The 16996-nt window shown below is 27.1% G+C and overlaps 1 protein-coding gene across 1 annotated transcript; it reads right to left on the reverse strand.

The window, feature by feature from the left end:
- Window positions 1–8378: 8378 nt before the first annotated feature.
- On the reverse strand, window positions 8379–9922 carry LOC108327959 (uncharacterized). The gene is made up of 2 exons (XM_017561711.2): window positions 8959–9922; window positions 8379–8707 (listed from the first exon to the last, which is right to left on the reverse strand). Exons 1-2 carry the CDS (start codon window positions 9682–9684, stop codon window positions 8573–8575), a joined length of 861 nt encoding a protein of 286 aa, XP_017417200.1. The 5' UTR covers window positions 9685–9922; the 3' UTR covers window positions 8379–8572.
- Between the last annotated feature and the right edge of the window lie 7074 nt (window positions 9923–16996).

The raw sequence follows: 16996 nt of genomic DNA on the forward strand, positions 1-16996 counted from the left end.
TTACTATTGTATGAGACTCAAGCAACAAGTAAGAGAAGTTGCTCTGAATTATAAAGAAATTAGATTTTACTTATGGAACAATGGTTGAATGTTATTAATATCAAAATCGTTGAGTCTGCATTGGATTAATTTAAATTAAGTAAATATTATAAGAAATATAATTAGCATAAATTTTGTGATGATAAACTTGACATATGTGTGTATTTTGTGATGATAAAATTCATGTGTGTATAAATAGATTTTATATAGACATTTAGAATTGAGATTATTTGTGATAAAGTTTTAATATGATTAAGTGTTGTACAATATGAAATGTTGTTATAACATTTTTAGCATTATATTATATTTACCTTAAGTTAGATGAAAAATACATAAGATCGAGAAAGTGTTAACTCCGACAACTTAACTATAGTGTGCAATTCGTGAATACATATTAAATAATGCATGTTTATTAGTGTGAGAGTGACAAATTGTTTGAAATTAATTCTATGATGTTATTTACATTGTTTGTTGATATTCTTGATTGGTTAAAAGTTTTGTAAATGTTAAATTTATCCTTATGCTATTTATGCCAAGTTGTGAAATATGTTGTTTTTGTTAGTTTTGTCTAATTTTCTTAGTAGATAAATATTATCCATGTGAATACAAATAAGAGAACGATCAACTAATTTTCTATTTAATGTCATTGAGTGAATTATATTTTGTCAATTGAATTTGCTCTTTCTATAAAGATAATATGTGAGTATCATTTTGTGATTCACGACATTAAATACACAAATTCACAAATTCATTATTGAAAGACATATTTGATTCATTGATGATGTAAATTAAGATACTGGATAATAAGAAATCTATTGGAACTAACATGAAAAAGCAAGAGAGAAAATATGTGTTGTATGTTACTCTATTATTACATCATAAGAGTAGCTTATATGTACGAGGATACATAAGATAAGATTATGTTAAAATCAAAAAATTGATCAACTAACTTGACTTATTAAAAGTATTACAACACATTATTGCTCTCCCTTCAAGTTTTATATATCATGACTTAATTTCTTGACAATTTTATGGCAAAAACATTGTTAATGTTCAGTTGCATAGATGTCTTTGGATCTTCAACTCTCTCAACAATTCTTCAAGTCAAACTCTGTGACATGTTGCATAACTCCTAACTATATATTCTGTTTCACAGTTGGATAGAGCTACTACCTATTGTTTCTTGGAACACCATGAAACAAGAGCATTATTTAGTAGGAACTTTGAGAACCCAATAAATATATAAATGACTTTTATTTTATTAAAAGTTAAAATTTATAGAAATAGGTTCCTCCAAGAAATAAAACATCATTCTACCCATTTTTCCTTCATGAGTTCCTTCTCTTCTCTTTGTTGCTCCTCTTAGAATCTAACCCTTTCTTATATTTTGAAGATTGAAGCATTGAAACCAATATTGTTTTTGTTTCTTTTGCAAAAAAAAAAATGTACAAGTTGATCTTAGCAATCTATACTACATGTGTGCAATTTACCCCTTTTGTCAAGAGTCATTTTGATTTTCAATGCATGAAAAATTCTTGGGTTTGCATGTGATTTTTCTACATTTTAGATGAATCCTCATCCCAAGGTAGTCATCTAATTTTTAATAGGGTTTTGTTGTATATAGGGCAAGTTTGAGTATTGTGGGTGCCCATGAAGAATGTTGGTAGGCTCTTCCTTTAAGGTAAAAGAAGCTAATCATTTAGAAGTTTTCATTTTAACATTGATTTGAATGAATAATTAATTTCTTCTTGAAATATTGGGTCTTTGTTTTGAAAGTAAATTTGGAGTTTATGTGTTTTGAAGTGTGCTTTAATGTGAGTATTGAAGGATTGAAAATATTGTAAATTATGGGTGATTGTGAGAAATTTTTGTAAATGTCATGAATCTATGATAACATTTTAATGAAAATTAGTTGTTATGCAGAATTTTTATGCTTATGAGAAAGAATGTGTATGGTTCAAATGTTAGGTTGTGGTTTTTGTAATGCTTGAGTTAGATTTTGTGAAACTTTATACTAAATAAAAATATGTTTGTGTTCATGTAATGTAGATATATGCATTTGAGTGAATGTGATATCTTGTAACAACAAGTGATAGCCTTAAGATTTGAAATTTCTTTTAAACTAGTTTAATGGATATCGCTGGACGCATTACCCTTGTCGTTGTTGAATAAATTCTGTGAAGAACAATTTCTATCTTACTACTGTTGGGCAACATTTTTTAGTCTAAACTTTTATTAAATGATTAAGTTAGAGTTTTGCTTGAAGTAGTGATGTGACGTTGAGTCCAATAACTATTTTCATGAGAAAATACTAGTGCTTAGGGTGCCAAAGTATATTGGGGTTTGAAACTATCCTCACACATCTAGTGACTTGCTCGCATAGAGTATGGTATCTAGGTGGTGTGAGTCCAAGGATGCTTCACATGGCAGATGATATGATATGAAAAAGGATCATACTTAGGAACCTAGTGAGGTTAATGTTGTTAGGACTTGGTGAGGGACATTGGTTTTAAGCATTGTAACATCATTAGAGAATTAGGAGTAAGTGACAGATGTAGAGTTTCATGAGTCCATTAAACTTTAGATTGGTTGGAGGATTGTGGATTTGTTGTGTGTTGTAGTGTGTATGATTGTAAGTCTAGTTTGTCTGATTTAGTTGGTGAAACAACAGTTTTAAGAAAGAAAGAATCTGGAGTTAGTGAGGAGAGTGTACACTCATGAGAAAATCTTAGATTATTTTTTGTCTTAAATCTAAATGTTTTAACTTGTGAGTGGTTTGATGATAGTCATATGTTTCACAATAGGCAATATGTTTGAATAATTATTATTTAAGGTGTAACTTAGTGATGGACATATGTTTGGTTTTGGTGGAAGTATTTCAATGGTTAAACATTTAGTTGTAGAGTTGGGAGTTGTGTTTTAAGTTTTTAGTTTGCTATGAATGATTCTGGGTGAACCATTGTATATGTTGTAGGTGTTTTGTTATTGTTAAGGGACACCAACTCTAAGTGATTTAAGGTGCTAAACTTTAAATGATCTAACATAATCTTTTGAATGATTTGGATATATGTGAATTACATTCTTATAGCTAATAATGAATATAAGACAATACCTTTAGATAAGAAGGATATAGAAATGTTGTTTGCCTTTTTAGTGTAAGCTGAGTTACATTAGTTATTTGATTATTTCATAACCTAGTTTCAAATAGAAGTTGAATTGAAAAGTTAATTAAATAATACATTGACGGTGTGTGGATAAGTGTTTTCATAGGAGTTACCATTACTTAACCAATATAACTCCAATATTGTCAAGTTAATAGTTAACAAACTAAATATGATTAAATTAACCCTAAGTCGTCTCCTAATGAACATATAATTTATTTCTAACAATCTATTTTTATAAATGATAAACAAAAGGGTTTGTCAAACAAAATAAAGATAATAAAAAAAAATAAAAGATTAAATAACAAAATAATAATGACAGAAAGAAATAGAATTGAAAAGTTAAAAAGACATAAAAATAATAATAATGAAATAGGTTTATTCCATTATTTTTTCAAAATAGGATTCTTCATTGGTTATTTGAGGATTATTGTTCAATTAATTATTATCTTAGATTTTCAAATTAATCAATGTAAATTCTCAATTAATTTGTTAGTTTTCTTACTATTAACCAAAGTATATTCTTAATTCAAAGTAAGAACTTTGTACATTAATCATAGTAAATTTAACCAAAGTACATCCTCAATTAAATATTAATATGTCTAATCATGTCTATTTTTTTATCTCTTATATCAAGTAAAAATCTAATCAACCAAAGTACATTCTTGATTAATTCTTGTTAAAGTTTTCACCATTAATCAAAGTACAATTTCAATTATTGGCAAAAACTCATTCAATCATATAAAAGTTTCTAAATTTAATAAAGTAGATTTAACACTGTTAATTTGCTACAATGTAAAAATCATTACTTTAACTTGATTAAAAGACAAAAGACATAGATACAAATAAATCACAATAAGAATTAAAAAAACAAACAAATTTATCCATCTAACCTCATAATCTAGTTAAGAAACTATAGTAGAACCAACCCAAGAGGCTTGATAGTCCATGGAATGTAAAAATAACATAAAAATAAAATAAGAAAGGGAAGAGAACATGAAATATGATGGAGAAAACGAAATAAGGTCCCCCAAAAGATTCATAAGTTCAACTAATGTGTTTTCCTAAGTCTCTTTATATAGAAATTGGACTGTATTTTGTTTTTGTTTTAAACTTTTCTGTTGTTGTAATCTTCTTTATGATAATGTAATATATTCTAATTATCTTCTAAATAATCTAATATCTTCAAGATATATTTGATTGTTGTAGAGATCTAAAAAAATTTTAGAAGATCTTTGCTAAATTAAATTTTTTTGACAAATATTATCTTTTGGTATTTACGGATATAGTTAAATAAAGTAATTATTTAAAAATATCAAATAAAATATCTAAAGATATATTTTTCCCAAATTATCTCATTTATCAATTTTCAAAGCTCTTTTCGTAGAAAAAATATAGAGAAGTGCAAGGTCCAATTTTTATTACTTATTCCCTCTTCCTGACTTAGCCAAATTTCTTCACTTTTTCATATTTTTCTTGTCTTCTTCATGCAATGCTTGACTTGACTTCTTGTGATTTTTATTATTTTCTATTATTGAATTTATCTTTAAGGTGTCATGAAACTTTAATCAATTTATTTCTACACCTCCATGAGTTCAACTTAGCTATAGTTGGAATAACACACTTCAAAATATCTAAAGAATATTTATGCAACTAAAAAACTATTTTTAAATTTGCTTGTTCATGCCCAGTAAACCCAATTATAACAACTCCTAATTAAAATATTGTTTTAAAGTACAAAAACCAATTAAGAATATATCATTAGGGATGACAACGGGTCGGGTTGGGCCTGGATAGTGTCTCCCTACAATCCGACCGACAAAATGAAAATTTAACCCACAACCTGCCCGCTCCCCGCATGAGTATCCGTTTAAAAAATATCCACAAATATTTTAAAATCTGTGGGTACTCGCAAATTTTAAAAAAATATATATATTTTATAGATTTTTTTTAAAATAAAATTTAAATAAAATTACAAAAAGTATATATATAATATAAATTAAATTAAATATAAATATAAATTTAATTTTTTAATTAAATTTAACCTGACCCTTAATTTGCAAGAACAAAATTGCAAGCATAGAACCCCAATAACAGAAAGGTAGAGAAAATCCCACAACACTGCAAGACCAAGAATCCTACAAATTCTCAAACCAGAAAAAAAATATCATAAACTTCAAACTCGCTACAAGGTCAGTAAAAATCCCAATCGAAGGAACCCTAACCTTAAATTGCAAGAAACAATAACCCTAAATTCTCAATTTCAAAACTCTCAATCCTTAATAAAAACCTCCAATATTTCGCCACACCTGTAGAGGAAAAACAAAGAAAACTCAATCCCAAAATCGTGAGTCAAACTCGAGAATCGAACCCCTGCGAAATGTAGAAGCCCCATTTCTCTACAAGACGAACCATAAAAACTAAAGGGAGAGGAAACCTCCCTCCTTGCGCAACAAACCAGCATGAAGGGAAGGAGAATAACAAGAAGGATCATGCGCCCTCGCGAGGCACCAGGGAAGATAATAACGTCGCCGGAGTTGCGTCATCGCTGCACCACTGTCTTCATCATCACGAGAGCACCTCCTTTGCGCGACTCACAGATGATTTTCTCCAAGTTGAGTTGTTCGCGCGATAACAGAGAAAGAGAAGAAGCTTGAAGCTTCTAGGTTTGCTCGCGAGAAATGTAAAAGAGAAGATATTAGGAAAAGAAACTCTAAATAGAGTTTTTTAGAGAAACCAACAATTGGGAAATTGAGACTTTTAATTAAGGTTACATAATTTTTAATTGAAAAGCTTTCCATTTTTTCTTTAAGAGTAATAAAAAGAAAGTTTAATTTTTAAAGATATAAATTAAAATTTTATTATTAATTTTTGCGGATAACGGTTACACGCGGGTCAGGAAGTATAATACCTGCACCCGACCCGTTTAGAAGCGAGTATTAAAATACTCGCTACCTATTATCCATGGGTAATAAATATATGTGGATAGTAACTACTCGTCGCGGATTTTATCCATGGGTATCCGCGGACGTAGATTTTTTTGTCATCTTTATGCAAGATAGACTAAATAAGGGTATAAATATGCAACACTCATCACACCCTCACACTTATCTTTTTGCATTCTTGGGCAAAAGCTAGTATTTTCAAAACTTTATTTTGGGTCAATATTCATATTAACATTAAACCAAAGGACTTCAAAGGTCGGTTGAAGAAAGACGTCATGAGACTCTATTTCAAGCAGTTGATTCTACGATCGACTTCTGCCACAAATGTTGTGTTTACCACTGCAACCTCAAGTCGGAGAACCTTTTCTTAGTCGAATATAACAACCTCAAGGTCTCTTACATCAGACTCACCGCCTTCTCCAACCACCTTAAGGAGGATGGGCTACTACATTTCACGTGCGACATGTCCACAGACATGTCACTAGAGGTCATAGCGAAGGAAAGGTATGATGATTCCAAGGTTGATATATGGTCATGTGGGCTCACCCTCTACATCCTCCTCGTAGGGTTTCTACCTTTTCTGGATGATATTTGGTAAACATGATTAAGAAAATTTATAGATGGAACATCAAGTGCCTACCTTGATTTTTCATGGAGGCATGAAGGTTTATTACCAAACTCCTCAACCCCAACCCGAATACCCATATGAGTATCAGTAAAGTCATGAAGTCTTCTTGGTCTAAGAAATGGACGTCGGGAAAGGTGGAAGAGTCATTAAATACTTGTCATAATAAGTCAACTTACTATATTAAGTCTATTTATACTTGTCATAGTAAGTTGGACTTACTATGTTAGGTGTTCTAATATCTGTCAGAGTAAGTTGACTTATTATCTCAGGCTTATTAACTCATGTTATAGTAAATTGAATTTATTATGATAAATATTCATACACTTTACATAATAAATTTCACTTATTATGTTTTTGACATCTTAAAAGGTTTACATTTTATATATCACCTACAATTATGACGTCTAAATAATTCACGTATAGTAGAATTGATATAAAAAGTCTCACGTGGTTGCATACTTTAGTATCACAATTATTTATGTGAAATTGAGATTTGCATGTAAGACAAAGTGCTCAGAACAAATCAAATATTTTAGAGGAATATATATATATATATATATATATATATATATATATATATATATATATATATATATGATATTTTTAATGGTTTCGAGTTAAGATTTTGGTGTAATATAGTAATAATATTTTTGTATGTGATATTTTAAAAATTAAACACATATTTACAATATAATTATCTTAATAATTTTATTGAATTCTTTTAAATATTAAGAATTTTGATTAATACGTTATTCTTTTTCATTTGGAAAAAAAATCTTTCTTTTTTTCCCTCTTTTTAATGATATCCTTTATTTGTATTCAATAAAATAAATAATACAAATGTCATTAGACTATAATTAAAATTATAAATGTATATTTCTAATTTTTATTAACAATATAATTCATATTAATAAATTATTAATATTTACAAAAAATATATTTAAAAAAATTAAATTTAAGTTATAATTATTATCAAAATATATTTTAAAATTTGTTTCATTAATTTAATTCTATTTATTCAAGTTTTGAGTATTTATTGCAGTTAACAAAAATATTCATAGACTCTTTTAAGTACTATAATTTAACTTTAAATTTAATTTTTTTCTAAGATGAGTTCTAACTTATTTACGCGATCTAAGATATTGCTCGGAATTGGCTCTTCCAACTAAATTTTAATAAAGAACATTAAAATATTATCTGTCATAAAAGCAGTTCTAAATAAATATACATGATTCTATATTCGTTACATTCTTTCTATGATTTTTTTTTTTGCATATAATTATATAAGTTCAACGTTAATCTATATTGTATCAAACAATGCCTGTATTTAAAGTTGGAATATTAAAAGAGCATATAATAAAAACAAAAAGAAGGAAGTTTGTTGTGGCAACGTCTTAACAAAAAAAACCCAAAGCTGATAAGCATTAACAATGGTGATAGAGTTGCTTGAAAGAAAAGAAATGTTTTCTAATGACTTCACTTTATTTCCCAAAAGTTTATAATTGCTGTCACTCTTAGTTCTGCCTACTTGTGCCAAGATTTGTACCAAGTTTCTATACTTATTCTTACTCTATCCCACTTTAATTCAACCAATTATTCCACTACTTTAGCCAACCTTCAAAATCAAACAGATAATATTAATGTAATCTGTAGCTTAATTTACCAGCACCAAACCTACTTATTTTATTTAAGTAGAAAGAAAAAAGCTATATGATAGATCTTGAACAGAAGATTTTGGCCACTTCTTCCATGTCGTTGACTCATGGTAATATCTCAAACTTCCTTAATCAATGCCTAAATCAAACACCATCATAGAAACCACCATCATAGAAACCACCGCAAGTTATGCGAGCTCTGCATAGAGGAAGACCACTCATTGCTGAAAATGCTGCTTCATTCAACTTGGTTGCATGCTCAACCATCTGTTTAATCCTCTGCAATCACAATTAAGGGTCATTTCAACACTTCAATATTCAAATACACTTTTCAATAAGTGTAAAACTGCATAATTTGCATAAGTCAACAGAGACACAGTCTTCACCCTACCCCACCATTTCATCAAAATGTTAGGAAAAAAATGACTCTTGAATCACAATCCTATACTAAAATATGCATAAGAACTGTTCCTATTTTGTTTTCATTTGTAAATCATATTAAACCCCCCAGAAAAGAGACATTTGCTGACCTTGTCATCAGTGTAGATCTGGAATCGAATCTTCTGATCCTGGTGGAACTTGTTCTTTTGGTTGCTGCCAAAGATCAGAACACAGATTGTGGCAGCAGCAACCCCAAATGAACAGATAGCTCCAACACCATTCATGCTCCACTTCCAAAAGTTAAAACCATCACCAGAGTCCTCCACTTCATTGCTAGAGTCCATAAGAGTCACATCTCTATCAATCTTCATTCTGGGCATCTCCTGTGCCTCACTACCGATCCCCTCAAATTTCAAACCACCCATGTCAGGTTTAAGGAACAATCCTATACCAATAGACTTTGGGGACTCAATTTCCCTGAATTTTGACAAAATATGTGGTAAAGTGTCTTTATCAGCTTCCAAAACCACTCCTTTGATTTTCTCAGCGGCAATAGGTGATGATGGCACAAGAGTGACCTCAACATGTTCCTTTGTGGTTTCTTCTACTAACCCTTCATCTGGGGCCTCCCCAATTCTTGATTCCAATCGAATTGGAATATGGACAGGCTCTTGGGAAACCCTCAGATGAAAATTCCTTGATTCCTCGGAGGTTTTCTTGAATTTTGGTGAGGTGCAGAAGTAATAGTCATCCACATCAAAAACACTTTTTGAATCCAAGTTTCTTTTCCCCAAAAAGACCTGCTTCTCAACACAATTTTCGTTGAGATCAAAAAGACTGTCATCAGAAAGAACTACCCAGTCATTGGTGTCCATCTTCACCCCAGATGAAGGAGTATTCAAGGGAAAATTGGATTATATAAGAAAAAAAGAAGGGAAAACAAAATGGGATTTTTAAAATTGGATGTTGATTTGTTGAATCAAAGAAGGTGGCTTTTGTGGAGTTTTGCGTGGAATCTCATCAGTAGAAGCACACAAGAGTAAGCGCTTAGGGTGTCTTGTTCCTCCTGAAATATAAAGGGTGAATTCACAAGCTATTTACACATGAATAGAGTGTATGTTTATTCATCTTGAAAATGACAATTTTTAAAATGGTGTGGGTGGCCCCACAAAAAGATTAGCCACTAGGCTAGGAATTAGGATTCTTCTCTTTGTATCTTTCTTTTAAGTTTTTCTATTGGTAACAGAATTGTTAAATAACGACTGTTAAGCTGTTAATTTTGGATAAAGGAGAATTTTGAATGTTAAGGATACAAGATAAATAAGTAATGACATGTATTTTTGAGAAAAAAAATAAAATAATAAAAAGGTGTTTTTTTTTACAAGATATTAAGATTAACTTAATCAAAAAAAATTCTTTTTAATTATGTTATTATTAGTGATTTGTTAGGGAGAAGTTGGTTTTCTTCTTTCCTTATTTTTCTCTTGAGAAAAGAAGAGATTCCTGTTTTCCTACAATCATGTTGACGGTTGCTTGTTGGAGTGAAATGATATTGATGTGTGGAAAGATTCTGGAAATGCAGAGAGAATAGAAGACAATCTTCAAAGTACAGATGTCCATCTACTCTTTCGTCTTATTCTCTATGCCATTTATGGTTATCTCTTTTAAAAAATTGGAAAGAAAATAATATTATTATTGATAATTTTTTTTATCAATATTTACCTAACTCCTACTTACACATATTTATTATTTGTGGATATAAAGTAATAAGTATTATTATATTATTTTACTCACAAATATTATTTACTTATAAAAAATAAAAATTTAATTTATATTTTATTAAATTTAATTTAATTAAAAATAAAATTAATTTATATTTTATTTAATTTAATTTAAAATAAATTTAAATTTAATTTATATTATATTATATTTATATTTATATATTATTTATTTATTTTTAAAAAAAATATATAAAATATATATTTTTTAATATTTACACGTATTCACGAGTTTTAAAATATTTTTGTAAATAAATATTACCGATATCTAATCCGACCGTTGACAATAATTCAATTAAAATATTTTTGTCAATTTATTATTAGTTGATAAATTAGGACCTTACAAGCAAAAGTAACCTATTAGACAAAAGAAAAGCAACATAAAGAAGAAATAACAATTTGAGCATTTCACTATAACATGGCTACAAGATTCTACAATTTGTCTTTTAGTGGTATGTTTAAGAAACTATTGGAACAAATAAAGGATATCAACATGAAATTTGTGTGAATAATTCTAAAATGCATTTTAGATGTTGGTGTTTAACCGAAATAAATAAAACATTACTATATTCTAATATAAAATTCATTTGAATAGATATTAATAAAAATATTTTGATAATGCAACACATTACTTAACAACATTCACATGTTTATATTATTGGTTATACACATGAAAGTGAACATATCTATAAAGCCTAATTATACCACAAACAGTTTTTAATAAAGCTTAAAATATAAATAACTTAGAATTGTAATTCTGAGAAAATAAAGTATAAAAACACACAATCTGAAAAGAGCAGCTAGGTAGCACATGTCGATGTCAGCTTATTTCTTACCACGTTGGATGTTAGCTATTATCAGCATTGATTGGAAATGGTTTTGTTGGTGCGTGATTGTTAAGATTGACTGTGCAGAGTGTGACACTGCATTGGTGTTTGCTGTCTTCGTGCAAGCTACGTATTTTAATTACCTTCTCAAACTATGACTTAAACTTTTGGAATTCAAATGGTTTGGTTCACTTGTTTGTAAGCATTTGCCAGCTGTCCAATAATTATAAATGTGTTACCCATGTTAAAAGGGACAACCAAAATTTTAAAAATATCTTCCGGAGGTTGCAAATCATTTTTTCTAAGATGATTAAGATTGTGTTCTATACGAGGTTGCAAATGTTTACTTCTTATTTATTTTATTTTTTTTTATCAAAGATAATATTGTTTCAACTCCATGAGATTAATACGTACAACAATAAAATATTTATATTTTTTAATTTAAATTTATAAATTGTTTTTATGAGAATGTAAACAGGAATCCTTATCAAGTTGTTAAGAAGATTTTTAATAGGTAATATATATTGAGACGATTAGAACCTCGTTAACATCAATGGATCATCCAATGATTATATCATAATAAACATTTTAAGTGTTATTTGTTTTAATTATCTAAATATTTTAATATGTATTTTTGTGACAAGTTCACGTTGGTTTCTAAACAAACAATATAATATTTAATAAAGGATTTAATGGACCTTATCTAAATTGATGTTATAGTTGTTTAATATAATAAAATCTTAATGATTAAACATTTTTTTTATGTAAAACTATGTTTTTTAAATAACAATATCAACGAATATATTATTTGTATTTAAATAGATTTTATGAAGCAATAGTTCATTTTATAAAACAAATGAATTTATGCGATTTTGTTAAGTTATAATTTCTATATATATTATTTGAGTTGTTTTCTTATACATAAATGATTCAAGAATGTTTGGAAGAGATTAAATCATTTGTTTTCTTTTCAAGCATCCAAGATATTAAAGATGAAGATAGACTTTGAAGCTTATAAAGATATCTTGCAAAATCCAAACTTAGTTGATTCAAACTGCAACGATCATCTTCAAGAAAATTATAAAAAGAAATTAAGTTGAAGTGGACACATTGTCTATTACAAACATTTTTTAAGTTTTATGTGATCAAAAGTGTTCTTGGTGTGTTTTGAGAAATACTTTGTAAATTCATAATTTGAAGTTAGTTTAAATTATATTATTTGTGAGATTTTTTACTTGGAGTTCTTAATACTAGGAGAATTAAGAAGGTTAAGCAGACGTGATTTGTATATAAGTCATTTGTATACTTATAACTAGGAACACTTTATGTACTTAACTTGTAATTAGGGGTGGGCAAATAGAACTGAACTGCACTGTACTACTAAAATCTGTACTGAACTAAAAACTAATTTGTCTAAACTGAACTGTAAAACAGTTCAGACAAACTGAACTGAACTGTTTTTTGTTTTATCAAACTGGACTGAACTGAACTATACTAAATTATACTAAACTACAATATAAACTAAACTGAACTACTAACTATACTAATTTTAAACTAAACTAGTAACTATACTAATTTTAAACTGAATTGTACTAGTTTTTAAACTGAATTGTACTAGTTTTTAAACTAAATAGTATGACAATACACGTTCTTTTTAATTGAAATTTATTTTAATATTTATTTTATTTTATTCATAAGTGTCTTACAAATTAACTTTTTAATTATTTGATATTATTATTTTCTATTTTATTTATATTTCTTTTATTATTATATGTGTATGGAAATTATTTTATTATTTATTTATTTTATTTTATTTTTATTTTTTATTTTTTTATTTATATTTATTTTGTCATGAATATTATTTTACTTTTATATTTATTTTTTTAATTATTTATTTATATTTTTTTTGTTTTATATGTGTATATAATTCATTTTATCTTTTTATCTACTTATTTTATTTTAAAATAATTTTTTATTTATATTTATTTTGTTCTTCGTAAAATTGTTTTATTAATCAATTATTTATTATTTATATTTTATTATGTAAAAATTAAACTAATATTTATTAATTATTATAATATAATATTTCTATAATATTGATTATTTTTGCTACATTATTATTTTTTTATGATATTTCATTATATATTCATTTAATTAAATTTAACGTTAAAAAATATATTTTAGTTTTAATATGTAAAATACTATCATTTAAAAATAATAATATTGATATTTATTTTAAAGTAAGTTGATTTTTAAAATAAATAGTTATTTTAGTGTGCGCTTACACACATTTTAATATCATTAAAAGTTTTTTTAACATATTTTTACATATTTAATAATATGTTAAAGAATATGATATATTTAAAGTATTATTTTTTTATATAGTCTTTTTTTTATGATTTATATTACTTAATCATTTAATAAAATTAAATTTAAAAAATATATTTTACTTTTATTACTTAAAAAAATATTATTTAAAAAGTAATATACGTTTATTCATAAAAAAATATAAAAATTTGTGATAAAAAAATTGTCTTAAAAAATTTATTATTAATTTTTTATTTGAACGATTTCTTTTATTAATATTAACGTTTTCTTAGCAAGACGGAACAATTGAACTGGAACTAGAGAAAAGAAAAGAGTAGATACAGTTCTCACAGTTAGCTGAACCGAAACTGTTATAAGTTTAGTTTTTAAAAACTAAACCATAAAATATTATACTGAACTTTTAGTAAAAGTGGATCAGTTTTTTTAAGTATAATATAGTATAGTTAACTATAATACAGTACAGATCAATTATTTTTGCCCAGCCCTACTTGTAATCATTGATTTGGTTAGTGAAACATTTTAAGTATAATGTTTAAGGAAGAAATAAAAGTAGCTCAACAAGTAAAATAATATAAAATTTGTGTTGCTTAATAAGTTTCATATTAGATGCTCTAGTTTAGTGAGAAAATAGTTTAAAGCTTTTTTAACTCAGTTTTTAGAGTTATATGTTTCAACAATAACTAAGTATTGTATCAAATTTTACTAGCAAAATATTTTTCTATATTCAAGTTCAAAAATGATCAAAGTGATAATAACATGGAAAAGAACAAGTATGAGAAGAGATGACGACAATTTCTTATGAGAACATCTAAATACACGTTTATTGGTGGGTGAATTGTTACTTTGTTGCATTTTCTGTGACTCACTTAAATGAGTGGGTGGAGATAACTAAGTTATTATCAAGTGGATTTGGTTGTGTATATTTGAGATATTTAAACAACTTTTTAAGAGCTTAGGAGTGGTTTAGTACACAAGTTTCCAAGCTCGAAATCCAAATATTTAAGTTTGTCAATATTTTTGTTTCTTTGTTTTCTTGAGGATGAACAAATTTTCATATTTTTATTAGATTGCCTTTTAGTGACCAAGTTATATAAAATTTATCTTTTGTTAAATTTCATTAATATATAAAATAATATACTTGTAGGAGCAGACAACTCTTTTTTCTGCTTATTTGAGGATAACAAATTTATTTAATTGAGTATTATCTTAATGAAAATCACTTGAATTTGTGTGTAATCATTGTAAAATATTTCATTAACGTTCATTTTTATGATAATAATTTAGAGGAATGTGTCATTGATACTCTTCAATGAGGGTTTTCATGAGCATGAATAGGGATGACAACAGATCAAGTCGAATATGGATAGTGTCTACTCGCTACCTAACAAAAAAACGCACCCCTACTTGATTCGTTACCTGTCAGACATTTGTTTAAAAAATATCCACGAGTATTTTAAAACTTACAAATTCTACGGATACCCGTGAATATTGAAAAAATATATATTTTATAAATTTTTAAAATCAAATCTAAATAAAATTACCAAAAAAAATAAAGTATAATATATATTAAATTAAATATAAATTAAAATTTATTTTTAATTAAATTTAAGGTTAAATTATTCTATTGGTTCCTATTTTTCTAGCTCGGTCCCGTATTTTTATTTGTTTCAATTTGATTCCTAATTTGAAAAAATTGATGTAATCAAACACTTGGTGTTAAATTGGCTAAAATAGTGTTTGAAGATGATGAGGTGGACATCTATAATGGATACATAATATTAGATTTTGAAATGTAGTTCAACAAACATCTCAATAAGTGCCAATTATTTCCCTTATTTTGTTGAAACTCTAAATCAATGTTTGAAATGTAGTTCAACAAACATGTTAATAAGTGTCAATTAATTTCTCTGAATCATTGTTTGTTCTTCAACTTTCTTTATGTGGGGAGAGAGAAGCTAAAGTACTCATTTAACAAATTAATGCTCTAAACCATGTTATTTACTCAAGCATCAAACTCCCTTAACACACAATTACATTTCAAATGAGAAACTCGTTCTTTTCATCTTTGATGGTTCACCCACATGCTTCTCATCAATCTCTTATTTTCATAAAGGATAGATTTTGAACAAACATTGGTTGAACAACTCTTTTCCTAGGAATTTTTACAATGAGTGAGGACACTTTCGATTCAATATTCTCCAGCCACACTTATACTCTTGTTGAAGAACTTCAAATCATAAAACCTAATTGAACTGAGTGAAATGACGAAGATGAAGATGATAACCTAAAAGAAGAGGAGGACAAAGATGAAACCTTGAAAGTATAATGTCGTTGAATCACCCTAGAGAAAGACATTCTACTACTATTAGTGAACCTATCTTCAACCACATCACTATTCTTGATCACACAACGCAAACACATTTTAATCCCTAAACTTGGTGAATGAATCCACTACTTGAATCCTTGATTTGGCCACAAAATCAGTTTTATCAAATATGAACATTTTTCTATTAAAAAAAACAAAATTCTACATCACAGACTTTTTTATTAAGCCACATATTTTGAAAACTCTTATTGCTTAAATTTTTCTAAATTAAGAGTAAAATAAAAACCAATGAAATGATTTAACCTAAATTTAACTTAATAAAATATAAATTAATTTTAATTAAATTAAATTTAACTTAATAAAATATAAATTAAATTTTAATTTTAATATGATACTATACCCGACTTATTTATAAACAAGTATTAAAATATTCATTATCCATAAATAATAAATATTCATGGATACTAATTATTCACTAAAAAATTTATCTACAAATACATGCAAACTTAAGTATTTTTAACATCCCTAGACATAAAATATAATGACCTTACGTGGTCAATAGGTACGGGGAAGCCACCAAGCTTTTAGGCATAAAATACTTCTTAGACATTATTAACTTTAATAATTAACTTTAATAATATTATTTTAACTAATTTTAAGTCAAAATATTGATATGGGTGTAAAAACAAATTGAGAATTTTTGGTCTCTCCTATCCCTTAACCTTCAATTAGAATTTTTTTTTCTAATATACTACTTGAAAAAATTGATACGAAAGAAACCAGATTTTTATTCAAATTGATTAAAATGAAACAGTATATCAGTTTCTACATAAAGATAACTCTAACCCTAAGCCTATGTTCACTTGAAGGGATTATTTTGTTCAAAAAGAAATGTGAGCACTGATTAGGAGGATAAAACGTGTTCATT

The sequence above is a fragment of the Vigna angularis genome, chromosome 2 (assembly GCF_016808095.1).
Source record: "Vigna angularis cultivar LongXiaoDou No.4 chromosome 2, ASM1680809v1, whole genome shotgun sequence".
NCBI lineage: Eukaryota > Viridiplantae > Streptophyta > Magnoliopsida > Fabales > Fabaceae > Vigna > Vigna angularis.